A 21011-nucleotide genomic window follows, 5' to 3' on the forward strand; every position below is an offset into this window, starting at 1 on the left:
AAATAGAAAGCAGTTATTTTAAATAGTAAAAATATTTCACAATATTACTGCTTTTGCTGTATTTCGGATCAAATAAATGCAGGCTTGGTGAGCAGAAGAGACTTCTTTAAAAACATTAACAATCTTACTGTTCAGAAACGTTTGACTGGAACTAAATTGTTTTGCTTGATTAAAAATAATCTATTCAATTTCTGCTAAGGAACAATTTTCAGTGAGTAATCCATTTTTATGCAAGCACATATTAGGCTAGATGGGGATATTTCCACTTTTTTTAAATTCATTTGACACTACTGGACTATTTAAACGAAAATCATGAAAGCAGATAACGTTTATAGGCCTTAAAATATACCATATAGTTTTTTCAGTTCATTTTATTAACTATCATCTTTGTTTGATCTTTTAGGCTTCTGAAAACACTACCACTAGTCAAGGATGACCAGCCGAAATTTCATCTATTGCAGAGTGGTCCCTGTTTGAGAAGAATGAAAACTGCAAAGTGCACTGTATATAAGCATGTACATATGGTTAATGTGTTAAAACAGTTGTCTTGCCTTGTGTTTGACCTACTTTCATGTGCCTCAGAATGTACAATTGGACTGTTAAAGTGTGCTTTGTTCCTTTTTTTAGGATGTTGTGCATACTAATAACTACAATTCATTACAGTGCTAAAAGGAAAACGTGTTCTGAAAATATATATTACCCTATGGAACCATTTTTGCCTCAGATTAAGTCAGTAAATATTTTTTACTCTAACTGTGCTCTGTTTATGTACAAGTCTTATCCCTGATCACTAAAAACCTTTAATCTGTACCTCCATGTGCGTTTATGTCTTTTAACCACATGATGGCGACAGCAGTGCATTTATAGTTAATTCATTCATACATTACTTCGATTTATTTCTTTAAAAAATGTAAGATAAACATTATGGCCAGGACTGTTATTTATTTATTTTAGAGCAGCAAGTTCGATTAGAGCATCAGGCCTGTTTTTCAACTTCAGAGGTGCTTTTTTTGCACAGATTTGACATCAGTCTCTGGGAATGTTTAAGGTCATGTTTGGTAAAAGCACTATGGATCTTAGATCAGCCCAAAAGGCAGCATACCTGGCGTGAGCTTCATTAACACCCAGCCGTGCTGAGAGGGAGAGGTGGCTGTGTCCTTGGTTCCTGCAGGCAGGAGGCATAATGTTTCGCTCCTGCAGCGAGAACTCATTTATGTGTCTGTAATCACCTCAACCTTATGTCTGCTCTTATTGCTAAATATTTACCCTGAGTCAAGTCGTTTCTCAAGGAGAGGTTTTCAGCGGAATGTGCTCTAGTTTAAAGGAGTAGTTGACCCAAAAATAAAAAAATGAAGATCACTTTCTCACCAGTGGATCCTCTGCAGTGAATAGGTGCCATCAGAATGAGGGTCTGAACAGCTGATAAAAGCATCACAATAATCCACAAATAATTATTGTGAAGAGAAAAGCTGTGTTGGTAAGAACAGAGTTCGTACAAGGTGCTTAAAGTGCTTGAATTTGGCTTTTTAAAATTTTAGGCTTGAAAAATCCTTGAAAATGGCAATATTCCTGAAGAGGTAAGCTACTTTTTTCAAAAAACATCATACCCTTTTAGCTTATTTTAGTTAATGTCAGAAGTGAGCTAAACAAGCAGTAGTACTGACAGTGTCGTGTAAACATGGCTGAAGATGTGAAAAGAGAAGTAGATGAACCAAAACATCTTGTTTTCCGAGATATTCATGTCTTTCTTTCTTCAGTCGTAAAGAAATGATGTTTTTTGATGAAAACATTTCAGGATTTCTCTCCATATAGTAAACTTTTATGGTGGCCCTGAGTTTGAACTTCCAAAATGCAGTTTAAATGCAGCTTTAAAGGGCTCTAAATGATCCCAGCCGAAGAAGAAGGGTCTTATCTAGCGAAACAACTGGTTATTTTGTAAAAACATTTACTTTTTAATCTCAAACGCTTGTCTTGCCGAGCTAGAAAAGATGGGCATTTGAGGTTAAAAAGTAATTGAATAAAATAAATTGTATTTTATTTTAGAAAATAACCCATCATTTAGCTAGATAAGACCCTTCTTTCCTCGGGCTGTGATCGTTTAGAGCCCTTCAAAGCTGCATATTGGAAGTTCAAACTCGGGGGTACCTTAGAAGTCCATTATATGGAGAGAAATCCTGAAATGTTTTATTGAAAAAAAACATAATTTCCTTACGACGGAAGCAAGAAAGACATGAACATTTTAGATGACAAGGGGGTGAGTACATCTGTATCTGTAAATATTTGTTCTTAAAGTGAACTTATCCTTTAAGAGTGATTTTGCAAAAAAAAATTTCTGATTTTTTTCTTAAACAGTACAAAACATCAATTTATGTACTTTTTAACCTCAAATGCTTGTCTTGTCTAGCTCAGCAAGACGAGCATTTGAGATTAAAAAGTATATAAGTTGTAAATGTTTTTAGAAAATAACCGATATTTCGCTATATAAGACCCTTCTTCCTCAGCTGGGATCATTTAAAGTCATTTGAAGCTGCATTTAAACTGCATTTTGGAAGTTCAAACTCGGGGGCACCATAGAAGTCCATTATATGGAGAGAAATCCTGAAATGTTTTCCTCAAAAAACACAATTTCTTTACGACTGAAAAAAGAAAGACATGAACATCTTAGATGACAAGGGGGTAAGTACATTATCTGTAAATATTTGTTCTTAAAGTGAACTTATCCTTTAAGAGTGATTTTGCAAATCTTTTTTCTGATTTTTTTCTTAAACAGTACAAAACATCAAATGCAATTAAAAAATTAATGCAATACAGTTAAAAAAAGAATGTATAAACCTACACAAATACAAATCCCTTAAAGCAGTAGTTCACTTTCAGAACAAAAATTTACAGATACAGATGTACTCACCCCCTTGTCATCTAAAATGTTCATGTCTTTCTTTCTTCAGTCGTAAGGAAATTGTGTTTTGTGAGTAAAACATTTCAGGATTTCTCTCCATATAATGGACTTCTATGGTGCCCCTGAGTTTGAACTTCCAAAATGCAGCTTCAAAGGGCTCTAAATGATCACAGCCGAGGAAAAAAGAGTCTTATCTGGCAAAACGATGGGTTATTTTCTAAAAAAAAAATTACAATTTATATACTTTTTAACCTCAAATGCTTGTCTTGTCTAGCTCGGCAAGACGAGCATTTGAGATTAAAAAGTATATAAGTTGTAAATGTTTTTAGAAAATAACCGATATTTCGCTATATAAGACCCTTCTTCCTCGGCTAGGATCATTTAAAGTCCTTTGAAGCTGCATTTAAACTGCATTTTGGAAGTTCAAACTCGGGGGCACCATAGAAGTCCATTATATGGAGAGAAATCCTGAAATGTTTTCCTCAAAAAACACAATTTCTTTACGACTGAAAAAAGAAAGACATGAACATCTTAGATGACAAGGGGTAAGTACATTATCTGTACATTTTTGTTCTGAAAGTGAACTACTCCTTTAAGAAAATTAACACTGGTTTTAGAAAAAGTGGAGTAAAGTCCTTCTTTGTAACACTTTAGCAATACTTTGCATGTGCTTCACTTTTTTTGCCAATTTGTTTTATTAGTATATTTTTATTTATCTATTTATTTATTTTAGAATTTGAAATGGAAGACATTGTTCAATAAAACATTGAAGTCCTTGAAAATCATAAAAGTAGTGCTTGAAAAGCCCTGGAATTTCATTTTACAGTATCTGTATGAACCCTATAAGAAACAGATCCATCATTAAGGCCTTTTATCTTTATTATCCCTTCTATAAGTGAAAAGTTCATCTCATGTGTATCAGTACTACATTTCTCTAAATCTGTTCCCATGAAGGGACAAACTACATCTTGATAGCCTGACAGTACATTTCCAGCAAGTTTTCATTTTCAGATGCACTATAATTTAATGTAATTCCTATGATTACTATTGCATTCATGCACTTTTAGCGGAATGAGATTTAGATGTTTAACAAGTTTAAAAAGTAATCCCTCAAACATTTGTTGATTCTGTGGAAGAAACACCACCTATTTTGAGCAGGGGTCAAAGGAGCACCGTCTTTAGGCCTCAACTGAATCACCTTTAACAAAGACACAAACAACAACAGCATGCGGAGAATGATTGCAACCGCTTGTTGGAATGACAGGTGTTATCAACTAAAGCGGACCAGGCGTGTCTCTTCATGAGGCCGGCTAATGATGCGCAACGATGGGGTAGTTTATTCCTCACTGTGAATTAGTATCATAAAGGTTGCCACAGTGACAGTGACATCGCTCATCAGCACCAGCGAATAATTTTTGTTAGCTATATTTGACTGACCATCAGTCTCCAAACAAGATGCATCTGACTTCTACAGCACTTTATTGGTCAATGTTTTATAATCGATTTTTTTTTTCTCCATCAAGAGTTTGCAAAGTGAGCCTATACACCGACTTTGGTTAATTGAACTTCTAAAAAGGATGAGACCAAATAACACAATTAAGTATTCTGAGGTTGATGTGTAATTATCATATTCCCATCCTCTAATTCATGCATTAATTGCTTTAATTAGCAAAGCAATTAAAAAAACAATGCTTAGCTCTGTAATAGCATCCACCTTCAGTAACTGTTTATGTAAATTCCCTTGTGTTTGGTGTAGGTTAATGAAATGTTTGTTATTAAATGGGAATTCTGTCTGTTCAAGTATGTAATTATCAATAGTTTAGCTGTAAATTTAATAATTGTGTTTTAACCTTCTAAGTGATGCATGCAATGCAACAGGGTTCTTTGTTCACAGGTATGTGATAAACAACTGGTATTAATCTAAAGCTGATGGAAGGGACAATACCCTTGTGCAAGGTTAATTGAAAGTTTAAAATGTGTAATTGTAGGTTATAATCCCATTATTTTTTAAACATAGTTCCTTTAAAAAGAATGGGTCCAATGACCTTTGTTGGAATATTTGCTCTCAGCAATTTCACTCTCTTATGAATTCTAATTTGTTTAGTTAGAGCTCCTGCTTGGTCCATCTTAGTTTCCTCCCTTTTCTCCACTGTACATTCTTTCTTTTTCTTCAGAATCATATCCTCCAAAATAAAGTACCAATATTATATTTTAAAACAACTTAGCAGCACAACTTCTTTAGACAAGTGTCTACAATAGCTTTTAATACAATATATGTGACCCGATCTGGCGAAATGAGTTCAGCCTGGTTTAATAGCATTTATAAACAAATGTCTTTGGTCAAAATAAGCTGTAAAATAAATAGTTTATCCCTTTAAATGCAATAGATTTGGAAAGATATCGACAAAAAACTGGCAAGAAACTTTAAAAGCGATTTTCTCAGGTTTTCAATTCGAAAAAGAGAGCAGACGACTATAATTTAAATGGGTATATCTTTAAAACCATTGATACCAAAATCTAAATTTTGAAATTTGGGTCACTGTGACTCATTTTGCTGGATCAGGTCACATATTGTTTAAAAGTTTGGGGTTGGTGCACCAAAAAATGGTAACCTAAAATTGTAACATCTTAATAGACAATACAATAAATTATATCATCCTAACAAAGTTTACCGCCCTGTTTGCATTGTTAAAAAGTTAAAAGAAGGCTTTTTACTTATTATGCATTTATTTAACAAAAAATACAGTAAAAACTGTAATATTGTGAAATATTACTACAATTTAAATGAACTGTTTACTTACACATTTTAAAACTATTCTAAAACAAATTATTCCTCTGATGTAAAGCTTAATTTTCAGCAGCCATTACTCTAGTCTTCAGCGTCACATGATCCTCCAGAAATCCTTTTAATATACGGATTTGCTACTGCAGAAACATTTCTTATTTTCATCAATGTTAAAAACAGTTGTGCTGCTTTATATTTTTGTGGAAACAGTGATACGTGCCCTTTTTCGGAGTGTCTATTTACACCAAGTGCAAATAGCCTGCCTTGTTGGCAGAGGCTATTTACACTATGTCGACCCAAAAACATGTGGTTGGGCTAGACAACATTACAAAAGATGCCTATTAAATAACAACCGTTCCAGTGGCATATGGTAAAATGCATAGTGACTTTTTGCTGTGATTGACTTCCAATTCGCCTTTTGCTGAACTCGTTCTTCTCCCTTTTCACATTGCACATCAGATCAGAAAGGCTTTTATTTTCAATAAAATAAAGGGAATTATCAAAAAGTGTTTTTTTGGTTAGGGTTAGGGATATGGTGCACTCTTAAAAATAAAGGTGCTTCACGATGCCATAGAAGAACTGTCTAAATGGTTCCATAAAGAACCTTTAACAAAAGTTTCTTTGTGCGAAAGAAGGTTCTTCAGATTATAAAAAAGGTAAGAAAGAGATGGTTCTTTAAAGAACCTTTGACTGAATAGTTCTTTCTGGAACCAAAAATGGTTCTTCTATGGCATCGCTTGAAGAACCCTTTGAAGCACCTTTATTTTTAAGAGTGTACAGATGGCTTTATTGTCCCATTTAGGGAGTACCGCATTACAAGTAATGCAAGTTAAATAATCAGATTACTTTTTTCAAGTAACTAGTTAATCTACAAGAAAATATCTGAGTTACTTTTTAAAATAAGTAACGCCAGTTACTTCCCTTTCAAACTATGTTTTCTCATATATTGACTGCCCTCCTGTTGCCAATTTAAGAGAAATCGGGAGCAAGCGCAAAGGTATACTGTGTAAACATGATGTTACTTTAGTTGTGGACTAAACAGATTCCGTATTCCTCAAAATGAATTAAAACAGTCAATTGCAAACTCGGAATATTACGCAAACCTGCAATAATTAAATACACTATATTGCCAAAAGTATTCGCTCACCCATCCAAATAAGCGGAATCAGGTATTCCAATCACTTCTATGGCCACAGGTGTATAAAATCAAGCACCTAGGCATGCAGAATGTTTTTACAAACATTTGTGAAAGAATGGGTCGCTCTCAGGAGCTAAGTGAATTTCAGCGTAGAACTGTGATAGGATGCCACCTGTGCAACAAGTCCAGTTGTGAAATTTCCTTGCTCCTAAATATTGCACAGTCAACTGTCAGCTGTATTATAAGAACGTGGAAGCGTTTGGGAACGACAGCAACTCAGCCACGAAGTGGTAGGCCACGTAAACTGACAGAGTGGGGTCAGCTAATAAGGTCACCAACTCTCTGCAGAGTCAATCGCTACAGACCTCCAAACTTCATGTGGCCTTCAGATTAGCTCAAGAACAGTGCGCAGAGAGCTTCATGGAATGGGTTTCCATGGCCGAGCAGCTGCATCCAAGCCATACATCACCAAGTGCAATGCAAAGCGTCGGATGCAGTGGTGTAAAGCACACCGCCACTGGACTCTAGAGCAGTGCAGATGCGTTCTCTCGACTGATGAATAGCACTTCTCCAACTGGCAATCTGATGGACGAGTCTGGGTTTAGTGGTTGCCAGGAGAACGCTACTTGTCTGACTGCATTGTGCTTAATGGAAAAGTTTGGTTATGGTGTGGGGTTGTTTTTCAGGAGCTGGGCTTGGCCCCTTAGTTCCAGTGAAAGGAACTCTGAATGCTTCAGCATACCAAGACATTTTGGACAATTCCATGCTCCCAACTTTGTGGAAACAGTTTGGAGCTGGCCCCTTCCTCTTCCAACATGACTGTGCACCAGTGCACAAAGCAAGGTCCATAAAGACATGGATGACAGAGTCTGGTGAGGATGAACTTGACCGGCCTGCACAGAGTCTCGGCCTCAACCCGATAGAACACCTTTGGGATGAATTCGAGCGGAGACTGAGAGCCAGGTCTTCTCGTCCAACATCAGTGTGTGACCTCACAAATGCGCTTCTGGAAGATTGGTCAAAAATTCCCATAAACACACTCCTAAACCTTGTGGACAGCTTTCCCAGAAGAGTTGAAGCTGTTATAGCTGCAAAGGGTGGATCGACGTCATATTGAACCCTATGAATTAGGAATGGGATGTCACTTAAGTTCATATGCGAGTCAAAGAAGGTGAGCGAATACTTTTGGCAATATAGTGTATGTTAAATAACACAAAAATCCTTTATGTGTTTAATCCCATTTAATTAATTTACCCTTCTTTTCTGACAATTTACCCTTCTTTTCGGAGGATTATTCATTTCACTTTTGGTGTGAAAGGGCTTTAGCCAAAAACAGAACTTTTTATATTAAAAACAAACAAGCAAGCCCTGCTGAGATTTAAAAAGTAATGCAAAAGTAACACATAGGCTACTTTAAAAAAAGTAACTACCATTACTTAGTTACTTTTTTTAAAGTAGCCTATGTGTTGTAATATTGTAATGTGTTACTTTTAAAAGTAAATTTCCCTAACACCGGTCCCAAAAAGATTAATTCATTATCCATCCTTTACACTCAAAAAGTTATTACCGCATACTGTTTTATAATGTACCACAATACTGTGCAAATATCTCCCAGCTGCACTAAGTAGGCTACTATAAATAGCATTTAATATTATTGCAAAGAAATAGCTGTTTTTACATAATGTATATAGAGCATCTTACTATTTGCACTTAGTGTAAATAACATCTAAGAAAACAGGTATTTTTCACTTAGTGTAAACAGCATCTGACTTAGTGTAAATAGCATCTATTGCTATTTGCACTTAGTTTAAATAGCATCTATCACTATTTGCCACTCTAAGATCTTTTAAACTCTAGCCCATTGCCTAAAATTCTTTGTGGAGTTGTTTTTTAAGGCGACACACTGCAGGTGAATAGGGTAAAACATTAACTAATAGTTATCACCTTAATTGCAAACATTTTTTGTTTTCTAAAATGTTAGTTTGAAATATGCAAATGAGGCATTATTTAATGAAATATGCACTAATTTGCATATTTCTAGTACAAAAATCTAAACACTGGATGAAGGCAGCTTCAAAATTCTTGCTTAATTTTTTGACCTATTAAAAGTCCAAAGTTTTTACAGAAGGGAATTTTGGGTATCTCATTTTGTCAAGACATAATTCAGATAAAAACTATATTTTTACAATTTTGGGAGGAGTAAAAATTTTGTATAAAGCCAAGCAAATTATATATGAACAAATCGCTCTGCAAAAAACTTCAGGATATAAACAGGGATAAAAATGTAAAGTTTGGTGTGTGTAAGTACTACTGAAGTGGAGATTTATGGCTCAGTGTAGGAGAAAAAAACTCATTTTGAGAAAACGGCCTTTAAAAATATGCATTGTAATTGAAATCTATTGACACAAATAGAAAAGTGCTATAAAAAAGTGCTATAAAAGAAACAACATTGTCTACTGGGTGTTTTCTTTTCAGTAGTCAAAAAACAAAACAAAAAAAAAAAAACACACTACGAAACAATCTAAAACTTGAGGTGCATGAAAAAAAACAGCGTTTTTGCCTGCAGGGTCACCCCTAAAGACTATTTATGAAGATCATATTCTGTAAAACATGGCTCAACGTGACAATCGCTTGGTGATTTGTCTCCGAACACACATCATAATCATATTACAACGTCGGAATTGGCGTCGATTAATCTTTGCACAGCCGCCTCACACACCTGTCAAAAGACCTCTAAGAGAAAAGTACTTTTCTTTCACGCTCAATAATATCCTTTACCCTCTCATGTGGAATGTCACAAAAGCTCTACGTCCGACAGACTTGAACTCTTCCGGATGTCAAGCCTGTTACTAACTTCATCAGAAGTGCATCAATTCCCATTAGCTGCAAATGAACTTGTGCGAGGCGCGTCACCTCGATGCCCGTTTGATCAGCGGCGCCGTTTAAATGCCACTTCGACTCTCATTAACCTCCGCACCGGACATTTACCGCGCGTCCGAGCCGAGCTTCCCACTAGACAAACAAAAGGGCTTGATAAAACTAATCCTCGTGTTGTGACAGCGCTATTTATAATGATTAATGATCCCGTGTTTTAGTTGATTACAGTGCTGCCGAGTCTCCATACTTGTTTCAATTAGTGTTGTGAAGGTCGCTAAACTAATCCCTCACCCCCGTACGCATAATCTTTTCCCATTAATAATCATACAATGCTTTCTGCCCTCGTGCTCATTTGAATCACAGGCTCTGCTAAAGGAAAAGACATCTTCAAGTACTACTGCTTTAGACAGGAAATATGATGATGATGTTGATGATGTTTGGTGTGCTCTTCCCAATGCTGTGACTCATTGACCTGCTCCCTCAAGGGATTTCTCAATTGGGCTTTAGCATTTAATACATGGTTATTTGTCTAATTAGAGTGGATGGAATGATATTTAGGCCTCATGAATTTGATCTGCTACCCAAGTCTTTCTCTGCAGGCTTGAGTGGGTCATATATTATTGCCGACAGGACCAGAAGCAACCTGTCATTTTCTATCAGGCCCAGTTCCTTGTACTGCACACAGAGCCTTAGATGCATAAAGCATGACTATATTTAAATTATTTTTATGTGACAAGATCTATGTGGCCTGAAAAATGCAGCCAACTACTGTACATTGCCTCAGAGCATATCACAGCTAAAAAAAGATGTGGTGCTCCTTACAGAGTCTTTCTTATTATAGAGCTACAAAATATGTTTGAAAGCCTGTGTCCCTTAAATTGAGGGAGTTTCAAATGAACAAGTGGTTGAGTTTAGACCTTATTACATGTGTCTTAGTATGTTACACAGTTTTATACACTCTTAAAAATAAAGGTGCTTCACGATGCCATAGAAGAACCTTTTTTGTCTAAATGGTTCCATAAAGAATCTTTAACAGCTGAAGAACCTTTTTGTTTCACAAAAGGTTCTTTGTGGCAAAAGAAGGTTCTTCAGATTATAAAAAGGTAGGAAAGAGATGGTTCTTTGACTGAATAGTTCTTTGTGGAACCAAAAATGGTTCTTCTATGGCATCGCTGTGAAGAACCTTTTAAAGCACCTTTATTTTTAAGTGTGTAAGAGTTACAACTTATTTCTTTAAAGGTTTTCGAGTTTTGTGTGGATTCGGACATTCAAATTATAGGCAATTCATACAAAGGCTGCTGGAGAAAAGAGTCCTAAAACCTGGAAAGTGCATTTTTGCACTTAGATATTTAGATATTTGTCAGGATTTTACTCAAGATTTTAAGCTCACGTGTCTTGATAAAGGCATCGCTATATGGCTTTAACAACTGTCTAAACTGGACTACAGAGGTTGTTGGGTGTCAGACATCATCACGCTGAACATGTAAGCATTCGTTTTAGTGATGTCACATGGCTTCCCTTTCAACCAGTAAAATTAAAATGTATTTGCCATGTGCTTCACAGTTTTGGTAACAATGTAGTAAAGAAGGCATTAGCACATTTTAGGTCACATGCTCTCAAGGCTCCATTGTGGGCTCATTTTAGATTAGAAAATACATATATAAAATTTTTAAAATATATAATTGTACATACAAATGTGTTTTCCCATATTTTTTATAATTTTTAATACACTTTTTTAAAAAACAATAACCTGTGGAGCAAAAAATCTGAGCGAAATGCGTAACTGACAAAGTCCTATTATATTATGGGATGCATATTTGGTGTACACTCAATATTTGGTGCTTCACGATGCCATAGAAGAACCTTTTTGTCTACATGGTTCCATAAAGAAACTTTAACATCTGAAGAACCTTTATGTTTCACAAAAGGTTCTTTGTGGCAATTAAGGTTCTTTAAATTATAAAAAGGTAAGCAAGAAATGGTTCTTTAAAGAACTTTTAAATGGTTCTTTGTGGGACCAAAAAACGATTCTTCTATGGCATCACTTGAAGAACCTTTTGAAGCACCATTATTTTTAAGAGTGTAGCTGGCACTATTATCCAGCTTTGGCAGGCAGTATAATAGCCTTTATGCATCTGCTTTAATCAATTTTTGGAAGATGAAGATACACATCTGTACTTATTTCAGAAGGTAATGATGATAGTAGGAGGGCATCAGAAAATCAGGTTTTAGTAATAAAAGAATGAGGGTGAGGGCAGTGATGAAGAATGTTGTGGAAGTCAGGCATTTGAGTACATTATTGTATGCCCGTTTGAAAGATGTGATCCATACAACAGCCAGAGATCAGGAAAGATGCCAATGTCTATCGGCATTACTATACTGAAATGATGACTGCACAAGTCAACATCTGCTTATGTGTGGGGTACACTGAAAAATAAGTGTTTTGTTGACTTTCACTTGTGCTATGATAATTGATTGAAATTTCAAGATGAAACACAATGTTACAGTTGTTTTAATGCTTTTAAAACACTAAGACACGGTTTTTAGGCAGTAAAGTTGCATCCAAATGTGTGTCAAGTTTTAGACATTTTCACACATACGATTCAAATCACATTTGGCAGCACAAGAAGAAATTGAATGTTCATATAGATTTTTAATGTTTTTTGAAACAATAAGACTCAATAATTACTCACCCTACTGTTGTTCCAAACCCGCAAGACCTTCGTTTATCTTTGGAACATAAATTAAGATATTTTTAATAAAATCTGAGAGCTTTCTGACCCTGCAAATTGTTAAATAAATTTGTTATTTTTGTATTTTTACACATAAAAAGTATTCTCGTAGATTCATAACATTATGGTTGAATCACTGATTTCACATGGACTATTTTAACGATGTCCTTTACTACCTTTCTGGGCCTTGAACATGGTAGTTGTGTTGCTGTCTGTGCAGATTTAATTAAAAATATCTTCATTTTTGTTCTGAAGATGAACAAAGTTCTTACAGGTTTGGAACGACATAAGGGTGAGAAATTAATGACAGGATTTTCATTTTTGGGTGCGCTATTCGTTTAATATAGTGGTTTGATATTTTTGTGGTTTGTGGTTATGTTTCAAAACATGTCGTGGCAATCAGTGCTGTACATATTTTTTCTTTTTTTTTTTTAGAATCCTGAATAACCACAAAAGAGCAACTTCTTCCCAAGGCCTAACTCACTCCACTGGCCCGCACTAGCAGTGAGTGTTTTATCTGTAGCTTGCTCACTGCTGTAGCTGAGTGAAGGTTATTTGCCAGCTGAATGACCCCTCTTGTTTAGGTTTGATGGATGTCGTAGAAAGTGAACCCAGCAGGGGGTCTTAGGGGCAGAATGTGTGTGTGTGAGAGAGAGTGAGTGTAAGAAAAAGGATGCTCTATGATCTGTGAAGAACCAGAGCGAGCGAGAAAAAGAGTGTGCACCTGAGTGTTAGCATCAATGCTTATGAGGCTTATCCATCAAACTCAACACACAGCTAAGCACGAATGAATAACCCTCGCCCTCTCTCCGCCTCAAGAGGAAAGGATAAAAAATCACACTGCCTTTGAGGTCACAGAAGTTGTTGGTGGAAAAGTTCAGTTACATGCGTTTTAAAGAAAGCTTTCCTTCTCAAAACAGGTTACAGACCTCTGGAATAGATGGTAAAGAGGAGATAAACCTTGTGAAATAGAAGAATGAAGAATCAGAGGACAAATCTGAGTTTTAAGGTTTAGCATTTTGAACTCGGAATCTTTCTTATAACAGCAAAGATTTGAGGTTGATGCTAAATGTGTCAACATTTTACATGTTTTGTAAATGGCATTATACAAAAAAATAACGGTTTGACTTATTTCATGATACTGATCTATGCTAAAGTTCACCCAAAAATGAAAATCTTTTACACATCCTGTTGTTGAAGACTTTTGTTTATCTTTGAAACATATGAAGAAACCTGAGAGATTTCTGTCACTCTTCTGAGTCCTATCTAAGTCCTTTCTGTCATGACTCTGGGTTGCGAGCTTTTCCCTCCTCCTCCGGAGGTCGCTGTTTCCCTTCCTCCCGCACTTCACTCCCCTGATTGTGTACACCTGTATTGTGATCATGACACTCGTCTCACCCAAACCTGTTCACAATTATACGGACTATAAAGCTGCTCATCTCCCACTCCTCATCCTGGCTGCATTGTCTTCTGTACCGTCTGTCTCTGTGTCTCCCGGATCCTGTCTCCTAGACCTGGTTTACAGTTCTGTTTATTTTATGTTTGTATTCAAGTCGTGTTGGCCTTTTGTTTGTGTTTGTTTGTTTATTGTTTATGTTAAAGATTACTTACCTGCACTTGGACCCAGACCTCATTTCTGCCCGTAACACTTTCACCCAAAACTGATGCTATCAAAAATTGATTGTAAGATTGTAAACAAAATCAATATTAATGCAATGCGTTAATCCAAGTCTTCTGAAGAGACATAGTTGCTTTATATGATTAACACATTTAATGTTGGTGTTTATTCACATGTAAACATTTATCAACACACAGTATAAATCCAGCTTTTTTTTTTTCACAATTCTGACTTTTTCTCGCAATTCTGACTTTTTTTTTTTTTTTTTGCAATTGCGAGTAATAAAATAAAATCAGATTCACTAATCAGTCTTTTTTCCTCAGAATTGCCAACCCCAACTCACAGCAATTCATAAATTTTTGACAAGGTGGCTAATTTTTAGGAATTCGTTCAACCTTTCTCATTGATTTGTGAAAAACATATTTTACGAGGTGGAAAATGGATTCGTATGAAGGGTCACACTTAACCCCGCCCCTAAACTTGACTGTCACAGAAATCGTACAAAATCGTATGAATGAGGTTGTATGAATTCATACGAATTAGCCAAATTAGTTGTAAGATAGCATTGGAATTGTGTGATTTGAACTCACAATTGGATTTCTGAGAAACAAAGTCACAATTCTGAGAAATAAAAAGTTTATATCCTTAAATTGTGACTATAAACACAAAATTGCGAGTTATTAAGTCAGAATTGTGTAATATAAACTAGCAATTGTGAGTTATAAAGTCAGAATTGTGAGATATAAACTTGCAAATCTGACCATTTTCCTCAGAATTGCCAACCCAATCTTACGGCAATTTGTACGTTTTTGACAAGGTGCCGAATTTGTACGAATTCATACAACCTCACTTGTACGAATTCATATGATTTGTGAAAAATCGTACATATTTGACAAGGTGGCAAATTTGTAGGAATTCATATGAAGGACCACACCTAACCCTGCCCCTAAACTTAACCATCACAGAAATCGTACAAAATCGTATGAGTGAAGTCGTATGGAATCCTACAATTTAGCCACCTCATAAAATACGTACAAATTAACCGTATAGCTGTTATAAATAGAAATAAAGTTAAAGTAGCAATTCTGAGATATAAAGTCAGAATTGCAAGATATAAATTCACAGTTCTGACATTTTTCTCAGAATTGCGAGTTTATATTCCGAATTTGTGACTTTATAATATCCGATTGCGAGTTATTAAGCCAGAGTTGTGAGATATAAACTCGCAATTCTGAAAACATATCAGTCTTTTTTCTCCTCAAAATTGGACTTCATAATGTTACGGAGAGACAAGAGCGAGAAGGGGGCGAGGGTCGATCAACGGCGAATGTAATCCAAAATGGTGGGGCAAACAGGTAATCCAAATAGAGAGGTAAGAGTTCAAATGAGAGGCAAACAGAGTCTGAAACGGCAAGACAAAGAGTAATCCAAACAGGCGAGAATTCCAGGGCAGGCTGCAGACTAGACAAGATGAGATAACCAGGCGGGGAATTAAAACACGAATGACAAGGCTAGAACAAGACATTAACTGACTCAGGAAAACTATAGGCTCCGTAATTGTAGCTATCACTGGCTGAGTGCTACACGCTATATAATACTCTGCCTTGAATGGCCTCGTAATTATAAGGTTGGTGATTGATTACAGGTGAAAGTGCAATGGAACATGGGAAGTGTAGTCCAGGGTGTAGTGCAACCATAGATATGTAACAGTCGCTAATGAGGCATCTACTTATTTATATCTACTTATTTATATCTTTTGATTAAATCACAGCTTGGGCCAGAGCCGTTGAGCTTGGTAAACTTGCATTTGACAGCTTTTGATAGCCACAGTCTAATAAATTACCCCTTTTTTTGTAAGTGCTGTTTGTCTAACCATTTCTCCTCCTAATCTAATCCATATCGCTATAAAATATAGCATTCTGTGTAGAATTCAAATGTGTACGATACATTTTGTGATCTGTGCCGATTTACGCATATGATCCGCTTCGTGCTATCGTGTCTCTGGAGCAGACAGTGCATGCTGCGGTGGTTCATGTGAAACAGCGCGAAACCAGACTTCTTTTGCCCCAATGGAAAGCATATTTACTTTACATTCCCCTATATAGTGCAGTACATGCCATTCGTCATACAGAAAATACTAACTCTGTGAGCAAGTCCGAGCAAGTTTCGGATTCTAGAGCATTTGATTGGACAGAAAGTTTGATGAGAAGCTGAAGTGCAGGGTAATGTCATCAAAATCGTTGATACATATTGGCGGAAGTTAGAGACTGTAAGTTTTGGAGCACGCAAGCTTATATATAACCTTAAGGCCAACATATTCATACTAAAAAACGAAAACTTTAACTTTAACATGCAAGTCCAATGAGGTTTATGGAAGCTATCTGTCAAACGTATAGATCACTCAATGATTACATCTCAAAATGGTAACTACTTGTGTTTATCCTCATTCTGGCAACTGATTAAAAACTAAAAGATTACGTTTCCTTGTGCAAACTCATCTGGGAGTGTTGACTTTTCACCGACTACATTGCCAGAGCATGTTGATGCGTCACATGAACACGCTCCATACTAATGAATGTTCCGGTGGATCAGAGGTAAATAATGATATAAATACTGTTCAGTTTCTTGCACAGACCGATCGTTATGTGTCTTAAGACTTCACGCTTAAAGATTTGGTAACCATTGTCTGCCATTATTTGACTGACAGACTGCAACGGTTTGAGTTGAAAAAATCTCTTTGTGTTCTTCTGAAGAAACAAAGTCACCTACATCTTGGATGCCCTGGGGGTAAGCAGATAAACATCCAATTTTCATTTTTGGGTGAACTATCCCTTTAACCTGTTGAGTGCTTGGTAACTATTAAGATATGTTTGACAATATGTCAAAGAGTTTGTTTTTAGAATAACCCTTTCCTCACGTAAATTTAAAATTAAACTTGTTCATTTAGAGTGACATGTTCAAAAAAGTTGAGTTTTCAACTCTTAGGGGAATATCTTGTTCTGCATAATTACCCAAATTTGATTGGAACTGAACTTGACTTCTGGAGATGACTTTTAATGAATGTAAATCAGGCATCTCACATCCCCACAATTAATTTTGTCTGTAACAAAAAAAAAAAAATCTTGTTAGAAAACAGAAAAAAAGTGTTAAAGCGCTGACAGAGGAGTGCTGTCAGGCATTTTTCTGCTCTATCTCATCTCCATGACTGGCACTCTAGAGATATTTTCCCCTCCCTGACTTTGATCATGGAAGTGATGTTCTAGAAGAAGCTGGAGTGAATTCCAATGTGAGGTGGGCATCTCTTTAGCATACCTAAATAAAACTGGTTGCCCCCCTCCCCTTGGAACGTGGCTGTAAGCTTTAGCCTTAATTTCATTTGCGTGCCTTTATGTAAATTTCATCTCAGAACAAGTGTGACTGTCCACTGTCCAAAACAAGGTCTCAGTGAAGAAAGGCTGTATCAAAGAGATAGTTCACCTAAAAATAAAAATTACCCCATGATTTACTACCCTCAAGCCATCTGAGGTGAATATGACTTTTTTTTTTTTTGTACAAGAATACAATCTGAGTTATATAAAAATGTACTGGCTCTTCCAAACGTTATAATGCCAGTGAATGGATGTTGAGATTTCGAAGCCCAAAAAAGTGCGTCCACCCATCATAAAAGTACTCCAGAATAGGGAACATTTAATTACTATTAACTATGACTTTTCCCTCAATAAATTCCTAATTTGCTGCTTATTAATAGTTAGTAAGATAGTTGTTGGGTTTAGGTATTGGGTAGGATTAAGAATGTAGAATAAGGTCATGTAGAATAAGGCATTAATATGTGCCTAATTCATACTAATAAATGGCTAATATTCTAGTAATATGCATGCTAATAAGCAACTAGTTAAAAAAACGTAAAATAAAGTCTTGGTCATATACCAACACGTTCTCACTTCCGAACTCGTCACATATTGATGCTTGGTTAGGACCCCTTGGCGTCACTTTTTGATGCTCAGGGTACCCCTTTCACTTTTAGTTGCTTGCATTATGCGTTGTATTTAATTGTTTGCATGCATTTGCAAAAATAGCAATCATTTTATATAAATTTATACTTTCATAGATATTTTGGCGTACTTAACCCCACCCCTATCCTAAACCTGCCCACTTCCGAGCAATATAAAACACACAACAGGTGAATAAAAGTACAGTGACAAGTATTTATTGCAAAAACTGACCCTAAAAAGCAATATAAATGTATTACAAAGTAGTCCCGTTGCATGGCAAGTTCTCCAATATCTTTTTGTGAAGAACAGAGTAAATCATAAGGTTTTAATTGCTCAAGATGATCTCGCTGCTGTAATATCACATTCAAAAAGATAATCCCGGACTTGTTTAGCATGACACAATCGGTCACAAGACAACCGAAGCTAACGTAAGGCCTCTTCTGGCAGCAATTTTTTTTTATTTGTGCACAGACTGCAAACAAACAGTGGATATAGAGACAGTGTTTGTGTCAGAGACTTGGGATATTAATACTTTTTAAATAAAGCGTGACTGTACACTGTAACCGATTTTTGTAAATTGAACAGTATTTTACTGTAATATCTACAGTAAGATACTGTAAAATGTATATACAGTATTTTACTGTAAACTGCAAAGGATTATGGGAAAATATATGATCACTACTGTAATTATCCACTACTGTAAATCCGTTTACAGTAAACTACTGTAAATTTACAGTAGTGAACTTGCCCGCGAAAAATTGACCAATGGCAAGGGCGATTTTTTTCTCTCCTGCTGAGAGGAAGTGGCGGTAAAAAGGACAAAAGGAGAATTATGTTGCACCAATAACTTGACAAAAAGGTTAGTATATTATTTCTGTTTTATGAAAAACTGAACAATTTTAAGATGTTTTCACTTGTTAACAGCAAACTAACAATATTCATCGTGTTTTGCATGTCGGTAGCCTTTTTTTCTGACTGACGGCCGGGGCGCCGCCATAACGGTGAAAACATGGACTGGTGAGTAACTTAAGGTGACATATATTAGTCGAAATAAACTTTAGTGAAACCGAGAAACGCGTTTGTATATTGTGCTGCCCTTTAATGCAAGTTAACTCGTCTGATGAGCCCTTAACGTTACTCAAGCTTAACGGCGAACTGAGGTGAAATACTGAGGTAACGTAAAGTGCGTTAAGCAACACCGCTTTTTCTGTGGAGATTTTAAATAGTATTTTCAAGCCCTTCTTTTGCTTGTTATTTTCAAGTTTCTGGTCTGGATGTCGTCTGTAACGTCGGAGGTGTATTTTGGATCTTCTTCTTGTGAATGACTGCCATAGTATCGACGATAACATGAACTGGTAAGCTAATAATGTCCATAAGCCGAAGTTGACAAACTCAACGTTAGTCACAGAGCGGCATAATATCGTTTCAACGCTGCTTCTTTATAGCTGGCAAGGTAATTCTCTTCAAATGATGTTTAAGTAAGAAATGTGTGTATCAATGTCGTATGTAACTTTATAGACGGTCCCTAAATTCAGTGACAGACGTGACATTAACAGCGCGCTAACATGAAACACTGAGGTAAAGCTGAAACACCGCGGTTAAGTGCTTCTTTTGTGTTTTATTTTCAAGTTTGTGGTCTCGTGGTCATGTCGTCTGCATCAGAGGTGTATTGGAGCCTTTTCTGGTGATTGCCGTCGTCGCAGTGCAAACAACAGGTAACGTTAAGCTTTTGCTTTCGTCAACTTAACTAATGTTAACGTTACTAAATTAGCCACAGGCTGCTGTTCTCCACTAACTCACAGAACGGGTTAACATTTTAAAGAGAGTAACGGGCTAGCAATATATTAATATAGCAAGTTTTGCTAATACATATTATAAATGTTTATTTTATTAAAAATGTAAATTGTATTACTGTACAGTAGTTGTCTTTTCTGATCATAAACTATAGTAACACTAAAAGGGTGTTGTGACACTGTCTGTTACAGGAGATTTCTCCAAGCACTAACTGGATGCTGACCATCAAGGGCAGAATCATCACACAGCCAGCTGTCCATTTTACAGACATGCAGAATAAGGTAACCTAAAACATATTTTGTTTTACATTGCATTTACATTCATGCATTTTTCAGATGCTTTTATCCTAAGCAAGTTATATTGTATTTAAAGTACACATTTGTAAGGTATTTATCTCCTGGGAATGTTTTTTATTACCATCAAGATTGAGTTTGCATGCGCATTAAAATTATTTCTATTAAACCAGCATTTAAACAGCAAAATGCAGCTGCTTCAGGTATCTTTAACTTACTGTAACCTTTAAATTCATAATAGCAATCTTACTGTCTGTCAATTTAGATTATTGTTACTGTAAAACAACAAATATAGATTTTTAATCATAGTAGGCCTATTATATGCACAGACTTTCTAGGAAACACACACCTGTTTAGAATGTTTATATGAACAGATTGGTTAGCATTTAGCATGGTCTGTGGCAGACTTTACTAAGTGTTAGGGCAACAAAATTCAATAAACAAGAATGTAATATTAAGTGATTTAAAGGAGAACTCCGGTGTGATTTTGACCTAAAGTGTATTGAATCATGATACCGACTGTAAACGTACCTTGCATATCTCATCTCGTCTTGTCCACTGCAGTCCGAAATCTGGGGTCAGTTATCCGATGCTCACAACAGGTTGTCAATGAGAGTCAATAGGGCATCGAATAAGCCATGTAAATAAATCACTGTTTTACGCCATTTACGAGTCACAAAGTAGCTCCACACTTCATTGGTAGACTTCCAAGGGCCCTGACATTTAAAACGAGACATTGAGAACTCAGAAAAAGCACCGGTAGTTTATTTACGAGAAGATTTATACAGACAGTTCCTGCAAGAAAAAATCCGGCCGCCGCCATCTTAAATTTAGTCACGATAAGTCGAGTGTGGAGCACCAAGGAATTTATCAGGTTATCAACTTA

The 21011-nt window shown here is 36.1% G+C and overlaps 1 protein-coding gene and 1 long non-coding RNA gene across 2 annotated transcripts in view; both read left to right on the forward strand.

Annotated features, from left to right (window-relative positions):
* The window catches only part of dis3 (DIS3 exosome endoribonuclease and 3'-5' exoribonuclease), a 27342-nt gene extending 17175 nt beyond the window's left edge, over positions 1–10167 (forward strand). Inside the window, exon 21 of the mRNA XM_073842612.1 lies at positions 10060–10167. Within this exon, the coding sequence (XP_073698713.1) occupies positions 10060–10167 (108 nt within the window). The remainder of the gene's footprint in view (positions 1–10059) is intronic.
* Positions 10168–19221: 9054 nt separating this feature from the next.
* LOC141336391 (uncharacterized) lies at positions 19222–20115 on the forward strand. The gene is made up of 3 exons (XR_012355705.1): positions 19222–19393; positions 19668–19753; positions 20024–20115. It is a non-coding gene; the product is annotated as an uncharacterized lncRNA (long non-coding RNA).
* The last annotated feature ends 896 nt before the right edge of the window (positions 20116–21011 follow it).

This window comes from Garra rufa, chromosome 6 (assembly GCF_049309525.1).
Source record: "Garra rufa chromosome 6, GarRuf1.0, whole genome shotgun sequence".
NCBI classification, from domain to species: Eukaryota; Metazoa; Chordata; class Actinopteri; order Cypriniformes; family Cyprinidae; genus Garra; species Garra rufa.